The sequence below is a fragment of the Oncorhynchus masou genome, chromosome 18 (genome assembly GCF_036934945.1).
Source record: "Oncorhynchus masou masou isolate Uvic2021 chromosome 18, UVic_Omas_1.1, whole genome shotgun sequence".
Lineage (NCBI taxonomy): Eukaryota > Metazoa > Chordata > Actinopteri > Salmoniformes > Salmonidae > Oncorhynchus > Oncorhynchus masou.
The window spans coordinates 19,336,643-19,354,142 of record NC_088229.1 but is presented as its reverse complement, the minus strand read 5'-3'; the positions used below and the strand labels follow the sequence as shown (position 1 = coordinate 19,354,142).

The following is a 17,500-nucleotide window of genomic DNA, read 5'->3' as shown; positions in this document are numbered from 1 at the left end:
GTTTGTTATGGTACAGTATTACATTTACATTTTACATTTAAGTCATTTAGCAGACGCTCTTATCCAGAGCGACTTACAAATTGGTGAATTCACCTTCTGACATCCAGTGGAACAGCCACTTTACAATAGTGCATCTAAATCATTTAAGGGGGGGGGGTGAGAAGGATTACTTTATCCTATCCTAGGTATTCCTATCTATGTATGTCTCTCTCTGGTGATGGGATTCAGCTGCATTATGAACACCCATTCTCTACAGCAGAATATGGAAATTCAATGTATATTCGTTTATAGGATTAAAATGACCCAAGCCCACTAAAGTTTACTGTAGGGGAAATGTAATGTTCAGACGTTGAATCCTCCTCCCACAGACCTCCTCCTCATTAGAATTCACTAGTCTGGTTTGATCTGCATAACTCACATAGAGTGGAGGACAATTATTCTGCAGGTGGTGGCCGGATAGAGAGAGAGAGAGGGGTGGGGGGGTTGAGAGAGGGAGAGAGAGAGAAGGAGGGGGGGAGAGAGAGGGAGGGGGGGGGAGAGAGAGAGAGAGAGACAGAGCAGAGCCCCTGGAGAAATACAGCTCAGTATTCTCTCTCTCATTCCCCTCTCTTTCTCTCTCTCTCTCTCGCTCTCTCGCTCGCTCTCTCTCTCTCACTCACTCGCTCTCTCTCTCTCTCTCTCGCTTTCTCACTCTCTCCCTCCCTCCACCTCTCTCTCATTCCCCTCTCTCTCTCTCTCTCTCATTCCCTTCTCTCTCTCTCTATCCCTCCACCTCTCTCTCATTGCCCTCTCTCTCTCTATCCCTCCACCTCTCTCTCATTGCCCTCTCTCTCTCTATCCCTCCACCTCTCTCTATCCCTTCACCGCTCTCTCTATCCCTCCACCTCTCTCTCTATCCCTCCACCTCTCTCTCTATCCCTCCACCCCCCTCTCTCTCTCTCTCTCTCTCTCTCTCTCTCTCTCTCTCTCCTCTACCTCTCTCTCTCTACCTCTACCTCTCTCTCCTTCCAACTCTCTCTCTGTTTCTCTCTCTCACCCTCCACCCCTCTCTCTCTCCTTCCAACTCTTTCTCTGTTTCTCTCTCTCACCCTCCACCCCTCTCTCTCTCCTTCCAACTCTCTCATTCCATTCTCTTTCTCTCTCCTTCCAACTCTCTCTGTTTCTCTCTCTCACCCTCCATCCCTCTCTCTCCTTCCAACTCTCTCTCTGTTTCTCTCTCTCACCCTCCATCCCTCTCTCTCCTTCCAACTCTCTCATTCCCTTCTCTCTGTCCCTCATTGCCTTCTCTCTCTCTCTCTCTCTACCTCTCTCTCTCTCTACCTCTCTCTACCTCCTTCTCATTCCCTTCTCTCTCTCTCTCCTTCCAACTCTCTCTCTGTTTCTCTCTCTGACCCTCCACCCCTCTCTCTCTCCTTCCAACTCTCTCTCTGTTTCTTTCTCTCACCCTCCACCCCTCTCTCTCTCCTTCCAACTCTCTCATTCCATTCTCTTTCTCTCTCCTTCAAACTCGCTCTCTGTTTCTCTCTCACCCTCCATCCCTCTCTCTCTCCTTCCAACTCTCTCTCTGTTTCTCTCTCAACCTCCACCCCACTCTCTCTCTCCTTCCAACTCTCTCATTCACTTCTCTTTCCCTCTCCTTCCAACTCTCTCTCTGTTTCTCTCTCTCTCACCCTCCACCCCTCTCTCTCCTTCCAACTCTCTCATTCCCTTCTCGCTCTCTGTCTTTCTCTCTCTCCCTCCCTTTCTCTTTCCACCATTCTCACTCCTCTGAGGCCCTCTACTACTGCTGTCTATATTTCATCTGCCTCTGCTCAGGGACTAGGCTGTCCTTTACCTGTTACCATGGCAATTAGCCCTGCCTCAACCTTGCTGAACTTCTCTCCACATCTCAGAGGGTCCGACTTTACCTGCAGTTCCCCGCCATCTTAATGTCTAAAAGAGAGAGAGAGAGGGGAGAAAGAGTGAGAGAGGGACCGAAAGGGAGAGAGAGAGAGAGAGAGAGAGAGAGAGACGGGAGAGAGAGAGAGAGAGAGAGAGAGAGAGAGGAGAGAGAGAGAGAGACGGGAGAAAGAGTAAGCAAGGGACAGAAAGGGAGTGAGAGAGAGAGGGGAGAAAGAGTAAGCAAGGGACAGAAAGAGAGTGAGAGAGAGAGGGAGAGAGACAGGAGAAAGAGGGAGAGAGGGACAGAAAGGGAGAGAGAGAGAGAGACAGGAGAAAGTGTGAGAGAGGGACAGAAAGGGAGAGAGAGACGGGAGAAAGAGTGAGCGAGAGAGAGAAAGGGAGAGAGAGAGAGGGGAGAATGATAGAGACGGAAGAAAGAGAGAGGGAGAAAGAGAAGTGGAGAGAGAGAGGACAGTCTTCTCCAGAGCACATGAGTCTTTCAGCAGTACAGAGGGTCAGCAGGCTCCCATTACTCAGACAGGGAGACCATCTGCCCAGAACTCACGACTGCAGCTTGTAGAACCTATGTGTGTGTGTGTGTGTGTGTGTGTGTGTGTGTGTGTGTGTGTGTGTGTGTGTGTGTGTGTGTGTGTGTGTGTGTGTGTGTGTGTGTGTGTGTGTGTGTGTGTGTGTGTGTGAGGACCAGGACTGGTCATCAGGGAGGATGTGGGAAGGGGGGGGGGGGGGGGCTGCAGCCTTACCAGAGGCCCTCTCTCTCTCAGACCTGCTGCCCCAGTGGAGGAGAAGAGAGAGGTAGAATCATTTACAAGGTGTCAGGGTTATTAGATATGACATATCGTAGTGTCCTTCATAGAGGACTTGGTCCCCTGCTGATTTACTGTCTGTACCCCCTCTGTCTCCTTCCCTAGTCCTCTCTTTCCTTCTACCTACTTCCTCCAACCTTCTACCTACTTCCTCCCTCCACATCCCTGTCACCCATAGATAGTGAGCACTGAGCAGTCTCACCTTCTATCTGTCTCTCTCTCCCCCGCTACCTCACCCTTTCAGTAGTCACTACCTCTCTCTCTAACCCTGAGCTCCGGTGCTCTCCGAGTCACACTGAGACTGTCTGAGTCTCTCTGAGTCTCTGGGGTAGCCTGTAATCCTTGATGGAAGAAGTGCAATATGTTAACTCCCATCTCTCTGTTGTTGTTCTGTTGCTTTGTGTCACTCTCTGTTTCCTTCATTAGCCATGGGAGACGCTGCAGGGCACAACAACACACACACATACACACACGCATGCATAGAGACAAGTACGGGGGAAGAGAGTAGATGTTGAGGTGAGGAGAGGTGAGGTGAGGTGAAGAGAGAAGAGGTGAGGAGAGGAGGTGAGGTTAAGAGAGAAGAGGTGAAGAGAGAAGAGGTGAGGAGAGAAGATGTGAAGAGAAAAGAGGTGAGATGAGGAGAGAAGAGGAGAGGTGAGGAGAGAGGAGAAGATAAGATATGAGGAGTGGAGAGGAGAGATGAGGAGAGGAGAGGTGAGGAGAGAAGAGGTGAGGAGAGAAGAGGTGAGGAGAGAAGAGGTGAGAAGAGGAGAGGAGAGATGAGGAGAGAAGAGATGAATAGGTGAGGTGAAGAGAGACGAGGAGAGGAGAGGAGAGGAGAGGAGAGGAGAGGAGAGGAGAGGAGAGGAGAGGAGAGGTGAGGAGAGAAGAGGTGAGGAGAGGAGAGGAGAGATGAGGAGAGAAGAGGTGAGGTGAGGAGAGAAGGGAATTAATGGAGCCTCTGTTGTTGTGTACTCTATGAGCTAGGTTGCTAGGGCGTGTGTGTGTGTGTGTGTGTGTGTGTGTGTGTGTGTGTGTGTGTGTGTGTGTGTGTGTGTGTGTGTGTGTGTGTGTGTGTGTGTGTGTGTGTGTGTGTGTGTGTGTGTGTGTGTGTGTGTGTGTGTGTGTGGCCACCTGGCACAAAGAGAGAGCCCAACTCATGAATCCCCAGAGTGAGAGTATAGAGAGAGATGGAGAAGTGTGTCTGTGCGTGTGAAATATTTTGATATTCAGATTTCCACTGCTCCCCTGTGTCCCCAGACTGAGACGCATTATAATTCAAGGACCTCCTATCAACCAGGGATGCTGTTTATTTGCCCTTTCACATGGGAGATGTTCGTGTACATACCCTGGTTATGGAAATTCACACCACCTTCTCGCCCTCAGCTCCTGCAACTGAAATGAACAACAGAAAATACATTTAAAATGAGACTGTACAGTAGCATCTTTAATCAGTAGCTACCTTTGCTAGTTTGAGCTCATGGGAACTGAATGAATCTCTAAACCCCCCCCCCCACACACACACACATATTGTCGGCCAGAGCAGAGGAGAGGAGATAATAGGTTGATGAGATAGGAGCCTGGCTGATTGGTGATTTTAATCTCTCTGTTGATTGGTCTTCCTCCTTGTCAAAGCCCAGCTCTTACTCTCACTATCTCCTAACCTTGAACCTCTTCCTCCCTCTCCTTCTCTCTTTTCATCAGCCCGGCTCTTCCTCTCTCTCCCTTTGTATCCCCCTCTTCTTCTCTCTTTTCATCAGCCTACTTACCTTGGTTGTATCTCTCGCCTGCTCTGCCTAAATGGGTGGCTTTGGCCAGGGGTACAGCTAGAAATGGCTCCATGAAAGGCCTTGTCCCTATCCTCCTGCAGTGTAGTTGGCTGAACTAGGCCAAGACATTTTTGGAGCCCTGTCACTGCGCCTCCATTCTGACCTTGTGTTGTCCTACTGATGTGTTGTGGAGGAACCGACATGACTTCACCAGGAGCTCCAGGGTCACACTTCCACGACAGAGAACCTGCACTGGGACGTTTGGGGATATTTTAGACAAACCCAGACAGACACAACAGATAGTTGGATATATGATGATTTCCTACAATTTTTATATATCTTTCCGTCAATCTGATTCTCTGTGGCGGCTCATCCCTTGTTATCATCTGAACAAACAATGCCCCACAGGCAGACTTCTAGATCGACATTTTGGCAAGCATAGTGAAGAGAGTGTTCCTCTCCTTTCCACAGATTCCTTTGAGCCAAGACAGTTGGTATTGGGTCTAATGACTGGCGTCTGGTATTGCAGCAGGTTGAGTGAAATTTTCAGTAGAAATTAACACAGTGACCCTCAACACACAGTGTCTCTTTCGTAGTATGCTCTGAGACACTCTTTTGTTTGATAAAAACACAGTTTAGATCACTTGAGTTTCACGTAATATACTAATAACCATTTAATCTTAATAATCTTACGTCTATATTAAAGACCTATCAGTTAGGTAGTTTTGTGTGACTAAGCTACAGCCCAGTACAATCTGTGATAGATAGTCATCCTAAACTGGGCTTCCAGGGGATCAGGTGGCCTGGGGATCAGGAGATGAGAGATAGAGGTGGGGGGGGGCTGTTTGATGGAGGTCTTATCACTGTGTAGTACTGGCCCCTTATCACACCTGCAGGCCACTATCATGCTCACCTCACCACCCTCTCTGCCTCATACTGTGGATTAGCCCTGGAGGATGGAGGGCAGAGAGAGGGAGGTAGAGAGTCAATGTCCAATCCCTGCCAGAAAGAGAGAGTGTGGGAAGAAACGGTCATGGGGCCTTCCAAGGTGTCACTACTGTCAGAGCTTGTAGGAGTGAGTGAGAGCAGAGGCTTTAGTCAAAATGGAGAAGGTTAGGATGGAGAGGGGGAGAGGATAGATTAGGGGTGAGAGGAAGAAGAGTGAGGTCTTCACAATCCAGAGTTGGCGGAAAGAGGTTTCCAAAGAGCATTTTTAATTTCCCTCTAAGAGGGCAGACGGTGTGGCAACAATTTCTGAGAAGAATCATCCTTAAGCCTCTGTCCTTTCAAGTGTCTCTCCAGTGTGGCTATTAGAGTGGACCCTGTCTGCTGGAGCTGTAGCCAGCTGTGGCCTCTACCCCAACCCTGGCTGTGACCCCAACTAATGGCCTAGTAGAGATTAGTCAGGGAGGGGAATGGAGAAGAGAGATGAATAGAGAGAGGGGGAAAAGAGAGGAGGGGAGAGACACCCCTATAGGTGCATTGTGGGGCCACTTTATTAGCAGTTGAGTAATGGGAGGAGAGGAGAAGGGGAGAAGAGAAGAGTAGAGAGGAGGAGAGAGTAGAGGCAACCCAGCCAACGAATTGTAGAGGCTAAAAGTCAGGAGGGGTCAGGGGAAAGGAGCTTCTTTCTCTCCTCCTATATGACAGAAAAATACATATTTTTCTTTCTTTAAATAGAATCTGAGGTTTTCTTTGAGCCTGTGGCTGCTTGGTGCTTTCACACCGTTGGATGTTTGTCCTTCTGGTTTTCTCACTTCTCTTAAACTCAAATCCATCCACTGGGCTGGCTACAAATGCCAGAGAAGGCTTCAGATAGGAACAATGGTGTATTTATGTGGCATTCTTGGTCCATTCAGTTTGATAGAGTGCACACAAACACACCTTCACAACTATGATTAGCAGTGCACTATAGAGGAAATGTACAGCTAATTAAAGTGGCTTTGTTTAGAACACTAACTTTTATGGCTGTTACTTGGTGAGACTGAACACAGAGACAGCGGTGCCTCTTCCAAGACAAAAGACCAAGGTAGTAAGAGAGCCCAGGTTGAAATGATTCTCTTCTGGAGTAGAGCAGACCCATCATCCTGCTATATCACCTACCATATCTCACATCATCCTACTATATCTCACATTATCCTACCATATCTCACAATATCCTACCATATCTCACATCATCCTACCATATCTCACATCATCCTACCATATCTCACATTATCCTACCATATCTCACATCATCCTACCATATCTCACATCATCCTACCATATCTAACATCATCCTACCATATCTCACATCATCCTACCATATCTCACATCATCCTACCATATCTAACATCATCCTACCATAGCTCACATCATCCTACCATATCTCACATCATCCTACCATATCTCACATCATCCTACCATATCTCACATTATCCTACCATATCTTACATCACCCTACCATATCTCACATCATCCTACCATATCTCACATTATCCTACCATATCTTACAATATCCTACCATATCTCACATCATCCTACCATATCTTACATCACCCTACCATATCTCACATCATCCTACCATATCTCACATTATCCTACCATATCTCACATTATCCTACCATATCTCACATCACCCTACCATATCTCACATCATCCTACCATATCTCACATCATCCTACCATATCTTACATTATCCTACCATATCTTACATCATCCTACTGTATCTCACATCATCCTACCATATCTCACATTATCCTACCATATCTTACATTATCCTACCATATCTCACATCATCCTACCATATCTCACATCATCCTACCATATCTCACATAATCCTACCATATCTCACATCATCCTACCATATCTTACATTATCCTACCATATCTTACATCATCCTACTGTATCTCACATCATCCTACCATATCTCACATTATCCTACCATATCTTACATTATCCTACCATATCTCACATCATCCTACCATATCTTACATCACCCTACCATATCTCACATCATCCTACCATATCTCACATTATCCTACCATATCTTACATCATCCTACCATATCTCACAATACCCTACCATATCTCACATTATCCTACCATATCTTACATAATCCTATCATCTCACATTATCCTACCATATCTCACATTATCCTACCATATCTCACATTATCCTACCATATCTCACATCATCCTATCATATCTCACAATATCCTACCATATCTTACATCCTCCTACCATATCTCACATTATCCTACCATATCTTACATCATCCTACCATATCTCACATTATCCTACCATATTTTACATCATCCTACCATATCTCACATCATCCTCCTATATTTCAATTCAATTCAATTCAAGGGGCTTTATTGGCATGGGAAACGTGTTAACATTGCCAAAGCACGTAAGGTATATAATATATAAAGTGAAATAAACAATAAAAATTAACAGTAGACATCACACATACAGAAGTTTCAAAACAATAAAGACATTACAAATGTCATATTATATATATATATATATATACAGTGTTTTTACAATGTGCAAATGGTAAAGGACACAAGATAAAATAAATAAGCATAGATATGTGTTGTATTTACAATGGTGCGTGTTCTTCACTGGTTGCCCTTTTCTCGTGGCAACAGGTCACAAATCTTGCTGCTCTGATGGCACACTGTGGAATTTCACCCAGTAGATATGGGAGTTGGATTTGTTTTCAAATTCTTTGTGGATCTGTGTAATCTGAGGGAAATATGTCTCTCTAATATGGTCATACATTGGGCAGGAGGTTAGGAAGTGCAGCTCAGTTTCCACCTCATTTTGTGGGCAGTGAGCACATAGCCTGTCTTCCCTTGAGAGCCATGTCTGCCTACGGCGGCCTTTCTCAATAGCAAGGCTATGCTCGCTGAGTCTGTACATAGTCAAAGCTTTCCTTAATTTTGGGTCAGTCACAGTGGTCAGGTATTCTGCCGCTGTGTACTCTCTGTGTAGGGCCAAATAGCATTCTAGTTTGCTCTGTTTTTTTGTTAATTCTTTCCAATGTGTCAAGTAATTATCTTTTTGTTTTCTCATGATTTGGTTGGGTCTAATTGTGCTGCTGTCATGGGGCTCTGTAGGGTGTGTTTGTGAACAGAGCCCCAGGACCAGCTTGCTTAGGGACTCTTCTCCAGGTTCATCTCTCTGTAGGTGATGGCTTTGTTGTGGAAGGTTTGGGAATCGCTTCCTTTTAGGTGGTTATAGAATTTAACTGCTCTTTTCTGGATTTTGATAAGTAGTGGGTATCGGCCTAATTCTGCTCTGCATGCATTATTTGGTGTTCTACGTTGTACACTGAGGATATTTTTGCAGAATTCTGCGTGCAGAGTCTCAATTTGGTGTTTGTCCCATTTTGTGAAGTCTTGGTTGGTGAGCGGACCCCAGACCTCACAACCATAAAGGGCAATGGGCTCTATGACTGATTCAAGTATTTTTAGCCAAATCCTAATTGGTATGTTGAAAATTATGTTCCTTTTGATGGCATAGAATGCCCTTCTTGCCTTGTCTCTCAGATCGTTCACAGCTTTGTGGAAGTTACCTGTGGCGCTGATGTTTAGGCCAAGGTATGTATAGTTTTTTGTGTGCTCTAGGGCAACAGTGTCTAGATGGAATTTGTATTTGTGGTCCTGGTGACTGGACCTTTTTTGGAACACCATTATTTTGGTCTTACTGAGATTTACTGTCAGGGCCCAGGTCTGACAGAATCTGTGCATAAGATCTAGGTGCTGCTGTAGGCCCTCCTTGGTTGGTGACAGAAGCACCAGATCATCAGCAAACAGCAGACATTTGACTTCAGATTCTAGTAGGGTGAGGCCGGGTGCTGCAGACTTTTCTAGTGCCCGCGCCAGTTCGTTGATATATATGTTGAAGAGGGTGGGGCTTAAGCTGCATCCCTGTCTAACCCCACGACCCTGTGTGAAGAAATGTGTGTGTTTTTTGCCAATTTTAACCGCACACTTGTTGTTTGTGTACATGGATTTTATGATGTCGTATGTTTTACCCCCAACACCACTTTCCATCAGTTTGTATAGCAGACCCTCATGCCAAATTGAGTCGAAGGCTTTTTTGAAATCAACAAAGCATGAGAAGACTTTGCCTTTGTTTTGGTTTGTTTGGTTGTCAATTAGGGTGTGCAGGGTGAATATATGGTCTGTTGTACGGTAATTTGGTAAAAAGCCAATTTGACATTTGCTCAGTACATTGTTTTCATTGAGGAAGTGTACGAGTCTGCTGTTAATGATAATGCAGAGGATTTTCCCAAGGTTACTGTTGACGCATATTCCACGGTAGTTATTGGGGTCAAATTTGTCTCCATTTTTGTGGATTGGGGTGATCAGTCCTTGGTTCCAAATATTGGGGAAGATGCCAGAGCTAAGGATGATGTTAAATAGTTTTAGTATAGCCAATTGGAATTTGTTGTCTGTATATTTGATCATTTCATTGAGGATACCATCAACACCACAGGCCTTTTTGGGTTTGAGGGTTTTATTTTGTCCTGTAACTCATTCAATGTTATTGGAGAATCCAGTGGGTTCTGGTAGTCTTTAATAGTTGATTCTAAGATCTGTATTTGATCATGTATATGTTTTTGCTCTTTATTCTTTGTTATAGAGCCAAAAAGATTGGAGAAGTGGTTTACCCATACATCTCCATTTTGGATAGATAATTCTTCGTGTTGTTGTTTGTTTAGTGTTTTCCAATTTTCCCAGAAGTGGTTAGAGTCTATGGATTCTTCAATTACATTGAGCTGATTTCTGACATGCTGTTCCTTCTTTTTCCGTAGTGTATTTCTGTATTGTTTTAGTGATTCACCATAGTGAAGGCGTAGACTCAGGTTTTCCGGGTCTCTATGTTTTTGGTTGGACAGGTTTCTCAATTTCTTTCTTAGAATTTTGCATTCTTCATCAAACCATTTGTCATTGTTATTAATTTTCTTCGGTTTTCTATTTGAGATTTTTAGATTTGATAGGGAAGCTGAGAGGTCAAATATACTGTTAAGATTTTCTACTGCCAAGTTTACACCTTCACTATTACAGTGGAACGTTTTACCCAGGAAATTGTCTAAAAGGGATTGAATTTGTTGTTGCCTAATTGTTTTTTGGTAGGTTTCCAAACTGCATTCCTTCCATCTATAGCATTTCTTAATGTTACTCAGTTCCTTTGGCTTTGATGCCTCATGATTGAGTATTGCTCTGTTTAGGTAGACTGTTATTTTGCTGTGGTCTGATAGGGGTGTCAGTGGGCTGACTGTGAACGCTCTGAGAGACTCTGGGTTGAGGTCAGTGATAAAGTAGTCTACAGTACTACTGCCAAGAGATGAGCTATAGGTGTACCTACCATAGGAGTCCCCTCGAAGCCTACCATTGACTATGTACATACCCAGCGTGCGACAGAGCTGCAGGAGTTGTGACCCGTTTTTGTTGGTTATGTTGTCATAGTTGTGCCTAGGGGGGCATACGGGGGAGGGAATGCTGTCACCTCCAGGCAGGTGTTTGTCCCCCTGTGTGCTGAGGGTGTCAGGTTCTTGTCCGGTTCTGGCATTTAGGTCACCACAGACTAGTACATGTCCCTGGGCCTGGAAATGATTGATTTCCCCCTCCATTTCCCCCTCCATATCTCACATTATCCTACCATATCTCACATTATCCTCCCATATCTCACATTATCCTCCCATACCTCACATCATCCTCCCATGCCTTGCATTCTTCTCCCATATCTCACATTATCCTCCCATACCTCACATCATCCTCCCATGCCTTACATTCTTCTCCCATACCTCACGTTGTCCTCCCATACCTCACATCATCCTCCCATACCTCACATCATCCTCCCATACCTCAAATTCTCCTCCCATACCTCACATTATCCTCCCATATCTCAAATCCTCCTCTCATACCTCACATTAACCTCCCATATCTTACATTGTCCTCCCATACCTCACGTTATCCTCCCATACCTCACATTAATCTCCCATATCTTACATTATCCTCCCATACCTCACATTATTCTCACATCATCCTCCCATAACTCATCATCCTCCCATAACTCACCATCCCCTCCCATAACTCACATCCTCCTCCCATACCTGACATCATTCTCCCATACCTGACATCATTCTCCCATACCTCACACCGTCCTCCCGTCTTCCTCCATACCTCACATCATCCCCCCATACCTCTCATCATCTTCCTGTCACCCTCCCATCTTCCTCTCATCATCCTCTCATCATCCTCCCATATTCCTCCTGTCACCCTCCCATCTTCCTCTCATCATCCTCCCATATTCCTCCTGTACCCTCCCATACCTCTCATCACCCTCCCATACCTCTCATACCTCACGCTTGTCTCACTCTCTCTGTCTTTTTTACAATCCCCCCACTTTTAGTCTCTCTCTTTCCCTGTCACTATTATGGCTTTATTTCTCTCTATCTTTCTCTTTCTCTCTGAGCTGCATGGAGGGAGCGCCGTCACCACTGCTGTGAGGACAATGAGGCGGAGGCGGTTGTTCGCTAGACGTGCCAGTGGGAAGCCCTCACTCGTCTTTCTACCCGCTCCCCCCTTCCATCCCTCCGTTCCTTATTTCCCTAATGGCTGGGGAGTGATGGGAATAACAATGAGGATGATCTCAAGCACAGTCACCACGGAGGCGTTTGAGTCGTTTCTTACAGAGATGGTCTTCAGAGAAATCCCACAGGGCTTTAGAGAGAGTAGAGAAAGGAGCTGAATGGAGAGAACGTGACAGAGTACAGGGACGGGGGATAGAGGTAGTGAGGGAGGAAATGATGTGTCATGTGAGGATGTGTTTGTATATCTTTGACAAATCAGGATTGCAGATCAATGTGTACTGCATACGATTCAACATGTTATCTGTGAGCAGTACACCTGTAGATTGGTGATTGAACATGTTATCTTATCAAAATGTTCTCTGTTGTGTTGTTGCAGGTGTCTGACCGCTGTGTGGTGGCTCTGGTGCCCAAACAGACTTCTTCCTACAACATCCCGCCATCAGCCAGCATCTCCAGGACCTCCATCAGCAGATATGGTGAGTACCATTGAACGACATTGAACATTATACATCTCTATGATAAGTACTGTACCGCCTTAGCTCCTCCCTCTATTGGACCATTTCAAACCAACACCTGTTACATAATAGATTAACATGTGAAGAGGAAGGGAGGGGTTTGAGATGAAAGTGTTCACTGTGTAAGCCTATGGGAGCAGACCTGATATAAACACTAGACTTTTGGATTAGCTTGTAGACATTTTAGCAGACTCTTTTGTCCAGAGCCACAATGTGAGCAAAACTAAAATCATCCTAGCAAAGAACAGCTCTGTTTGGATCGTCTATGCTTTGCTGCGGAGGCATAGTTTACCTTACTCTCTCCTCCCGACCGTGTTTGCTGCAGTTTGCCAGAAACTGCAGGGGTGGCAGAGGGATGGAGAGGAACAGGAACAGAAGGGGATAGAGGGATGGAGAGGAACAGGAACAGAAGGGGATAGAGGGATGGAGAGAAACAGGAACAGAATGGGATAGAGGGATGAAGAGAAACAGGAACAGAAGGGGATAGAGGGATGAAGAGAAACAGGAACAGAAAGGGAGAGAGGGATGAAGAGAAACAGGAACAGAAGGGGAGAGAGGGATGGAGAGAAACAGGAACAGAAGGGGATAGAGGGATGGAGAGTAACAGGAACAGAAGGGGATAGAGGGATGGAGAGAAACAGGAACAGAAGGGGGTAGAGGGATGAAGAGAAACAGGAACAGAAGGGGATAGAGGGATAGAGAGAAACAGGAACAGAAGGGGATAGAGGGATAGAGAGAAACAGGAACAGAAGGGGATAGAGGGATGAAGAGAAACATGAACAGAAGGGGATAGAGGGATGGAGAGAAACAGGAACAGAAGGGGATAGAGGGATGGAGAGAAACAGGAACAGAGGGGGATAGAGGGATGGAGAGAAACAGGAACAGAAGGGGATAGAGGGATGGAGAGGAACAGGAACAGAAGGGGATAGAGGGATGAAGAGAAACAGGAACAGAAGGGGATAGAGGGATGGAGAGAAACAGGAACAGAAGGGGATAGAGGGATAGAGAGAAACAGGAACAGAAGGGGATAGAGGGATGAAGAGAAACAGGAACAGAAGGGGATAGAGGGATGAAGAGTAACAGGAACAGAAGGGGATAGAGGGATGGAGAGAAACAGGAACAGAATGGGATAGAGGGATGAAGAGAAACAGGAACAGAAGGGGATAGAGGGATGAAGAGAAACAGGAACAGAAGGGGATAGAGGGATGAAGAGAAACAGGAACAGAAGGGGAGAGAGGGATAGAGAGAAACAGGAACAGAAGGGGATAGAGGGATAGAGAGAAACAGGAACAGAAGGGGATAGAGGGATGAAGAGAAACATGAACAGAAGGGGATAGAGGGATGGAGAGAAACAGGAACAGAAGGGGATAGAGGGATGGAGAGAAACAGGAACAGAAGGGGATAGAGGGATGGAGAGAAACAGGAACAGAAGGGGAGAGAGGGATGGAGAGAAACAGGAACAGAAGGGGATAGAGGGATGGAGAGGAACAGGAACAGAAGGGGATAGAGGGATGAAGAGAAACAGGAACAGAAGGGGATAGAGGGATGGAGAGAAACAGGAACAGAAGGGGATAGAGGGATGAAGAGAAACAGGAACAGAAGGGGAGAGAGGGATGGAGAGAAACAGGAACAGAAGGGGAGAGAGGGATGAAGAGAAACAGGAACAGAAGGGGATAGAGGGATGAAGAGAAACAGGAACAGAAGGGGATAGAGGGATGGAGAGAAACAGGAACAGAAGGGGATAGAGGGATGAAGAGAAACAGGAACAGAAGGGGATAGAGGGATGGAGAGAAACAGGAACAGAAGGGGATAGAGGGATGGAGAGAAACAGGAACAGAAGGGGAGAGAGGGATGAAGAGAAACAGGAACAGAAGGGGATAGAGGGATGAAGAGAAACAGGAACAGAAGGGGAGAGAGGGATGGAGAGGAACAGGAACAGAAGGGGATAGAGGGATGAAGAGAAACAGGAACAGAAGGGGATAGAGGGATGGAGAGAAACAGGAACAGAAGGGGTAGAGGGATGGAGAGAAACAGGAACAGAAGGGGATAGAGGGATGGAGAGAAACAGGAACAGAAGGGGATAGAGGGATGGAGAGAAACAGGAACAGAAGGGGATAGAGGGATGAAGAGAAACAGGAACAGAAGGGGATAGAGGGATGGAGAGAAACAGGAACAGAAGGGGATAGAGGGATGGAGAGAAACAGGAACAGGAGGGGATAGAGGGATGAAGAGAAACAGGAACAGAAGGGGATAGAGGGATGAAGAGGAACAGGAACAGAAGGGGAGAGAGGGATGGAGAGAAACAGGAACAGAAGGGGATAGAGGGATGGAGAGGAACAGGAACAGAAGGGGATAGAGGGATGGAGAGGAACAGGAACAGAAGGGGATAGAGGGATAGAGAGAAACAGGAACAGAAGGGGATAGAGGGATGAAGAGAAACAGGAACAGAAGGGGATAGAGGGATAGAGAGGAACAGGAACAGAAGGGGATAGAGGGATAGAGAGAAACAGGAACAGAAGGGGATAGAGGGATGAAGAGAAACAGGAACAGAAGGGGATAGAGGGATGGAGAGAAACAGGAACAGAAGGGGATAGAGGGATGAAGAGAAACAGGAACAGAAGGGGATAGAGGGATGAAGAGAAACAGGAACAGAAGGGGATAGAGGGATGAAGAGAAACAGGAACAGAAGGGGATAGAGGGATAGAGAGAAACAGGAACAGAAGGGGATAGAGGGATGAAGAGTAACAGGAACAGAAGGGGATAGAGGGATGAAGAGAAACAGGAACAGAAGGGGATAGAGGGATGGAGAGAAACAGGAACAGAAGGGGAGAGAGGGATGAAGAGTAACAGGAACAGAAGGGGATAGAGGGATGAAGAGAAACAGGAACAGAAGGGGATAGAGGGATGAAGAGAAACAGGAACAGAAGGGGATAGAGGGATGGAGAGAAACAGGAACAGAAGGGGAGAGAGGGATGAAGAGAAACAGGAACAGAAGGGGATAGAGGGATGAAGAGAACAGAAAACAGGAACAGAAGGGGATAGAGGGATGAAGAGAAACAGGAACAGAAGGGGATAGAGGGATGAAGAGAAACAGGAACAGAAGGGGATAGAGGGATGGAGAGAAACAGGAACAGAAGGGGATAGAGGGATGGAGAGAAACAGGAACAGAAGGGGATAGAGGGATGAAGAGAAACAGGAACAGAAGGGGATAGAGGGATGGAGAGAAACAGGAACAGAAGGGGATAGAGGGATGGAGAGAAACAGGAACAGAAGGGGATAGAGGGATGAAGAGAAACAGGAACAGAAGGGGATAGAGGGATGGAGAGAAACAGGAACAGAAGGGGATAGAGGGATGGAGAAAAACAGGAACAGAAGGGGATAGAGGGATGAAGAGTAACAGGAACAGAAGGGGAGAGAGGGATGGAGAGAAACAGGAACAGAAGGGGATAGAGGGATGGAGAAAACAGGAACAGAAGGGGATAGAGGGATGGAGAGAAACAGGAACAGAAGGGGATAGAGGGATGGAGAAAAACAGGAACAGAAGGGGATAGAGGGATGAAGAGTAACAGGAACAGAAGGGGAGAGAGGGATGGAGAGAAACAGGAACAGAAGGGGATAGAGGGATGAAGAGAAACAGGAACAGAAGGGGAGAGAGGGATGGAGAGAAACAGGAACAGAAGGGGATAGAGGGATGGAGAAAAACAGGAACAGAAGGGGATAGAGGGATGAAGAGAAACAGGAACAGAAGGGGAGAGAGGGATGGAGAGAAACAGGAACAGAAGGGGATAGAGGGATGAAGAGTAACAGGAACAGAAGGGGATAGAGGGATGAAGAGTAACAGGAACAGAAGGGGAGAGAGGGATGGAGAGAAACAGGAACAGAAGGGGATAGAGGGATGGAGAAAAACAGGAACAGAAGGGGATAGAGGGATGAAGAGAAACAGGAACAGAAGGGGAGAGAGGGATGGAGAGAAACAGGAACAGAAGGGGATAGAGGGATGAAGAGTAACAGGAACAGAAGGGGATAGAGGGATGAAGAGAAACGGGAACAGAAGGGGATAGAGGGATGAAGAGAAACAGGAACAGAAGGGGATAGAGGGATGGAGAGAAACAGGAACAGAAGGGGATAGAGGGATGAAGAGAAACAGGAACAGAAGGGGAGAGAGGGATGGAGAGAAACAGGAACAGAAGGGGATAGAGGGATGAAGAGAAACAGGAACAGAAGGGGAAGGGGATGAAGAGGGATGAAGAGAAACAGGAACAGAAGGGGATAGAGGGATAGATAGAGGGATGAAGAGAAACAGGAACAGAAAGGGATAGAGGGATGGAGAGAAACAGGAACAGAAGGGATAGAGGGATGAAGAGAAACAGGAACAGAAAGGGATAGAGGGATGGAGAGAAACAGGAACAGAAGGGGATAGAGGGATGGAGAGAAACAGGAACAGAAAGGGATAGAGGGATAGAGAGAAACAGGAACAGAAGGGGATAGAGGGATGGAGAGAAACAGGAACAGAAGGGGATAGAGGGATGAAGAGAAACAGGAACAGAAGGGGATAGAGGGATGGAGAGAAACAGGAACAGAAGGGATAGAGGGATGAAGAGAAACAGGAACAGAAGGGGATAGAGGGATGAAGAGAAACAGGAACAGAAGGGGAAGGATGGGATGGAACAGAAGGGGATAGAGGGATGAGAGGAACAGGAACAGAAGGGGATAGAGGGATGGAGAGAAACAGGAACAGAAGGGGATAGAGGGATAGAGAGAAACAGGAACAGAAGGGGATAGAGGGATGGAGAGAAACAGGAACAGAAGGGGATAGAGGGATAGAGAGAAACAGGAACAGAAGGGGAGAGAGGGATGGAGAGAAACAGGAACAGAAGGGGATAGAGGGATGAAGAGAAACAGGAACAGAAGGGGAGAGAGGGAT

The 17,500-nt window shown here is 46.3% G+C and overlaps 1 protein-coding gene across 1 annotated transcript in view; it reads left to right on the top strand.

Annotated features, from left to right (window-relative positions):
* Nucleotides 1–17,500, top strand: part of LOC135504148 (plexin-A2-like) — a 467,742-nt gene that overhangs the window by 427,765 nt on the left and 22,477 nt on the right. Inside the window, exon 27 of the mRNA XM_064922474.1 lies at nucleotides 12,438–12,537. Within this exon, the coding sequence (XP_064778546.1) occupies nucleotides 12,438–12,537 (100 nt within the window). The remainder of the gene's footprint in view (nucleotides 1–12,437; nucleotides 12,538–17,500) is intronic.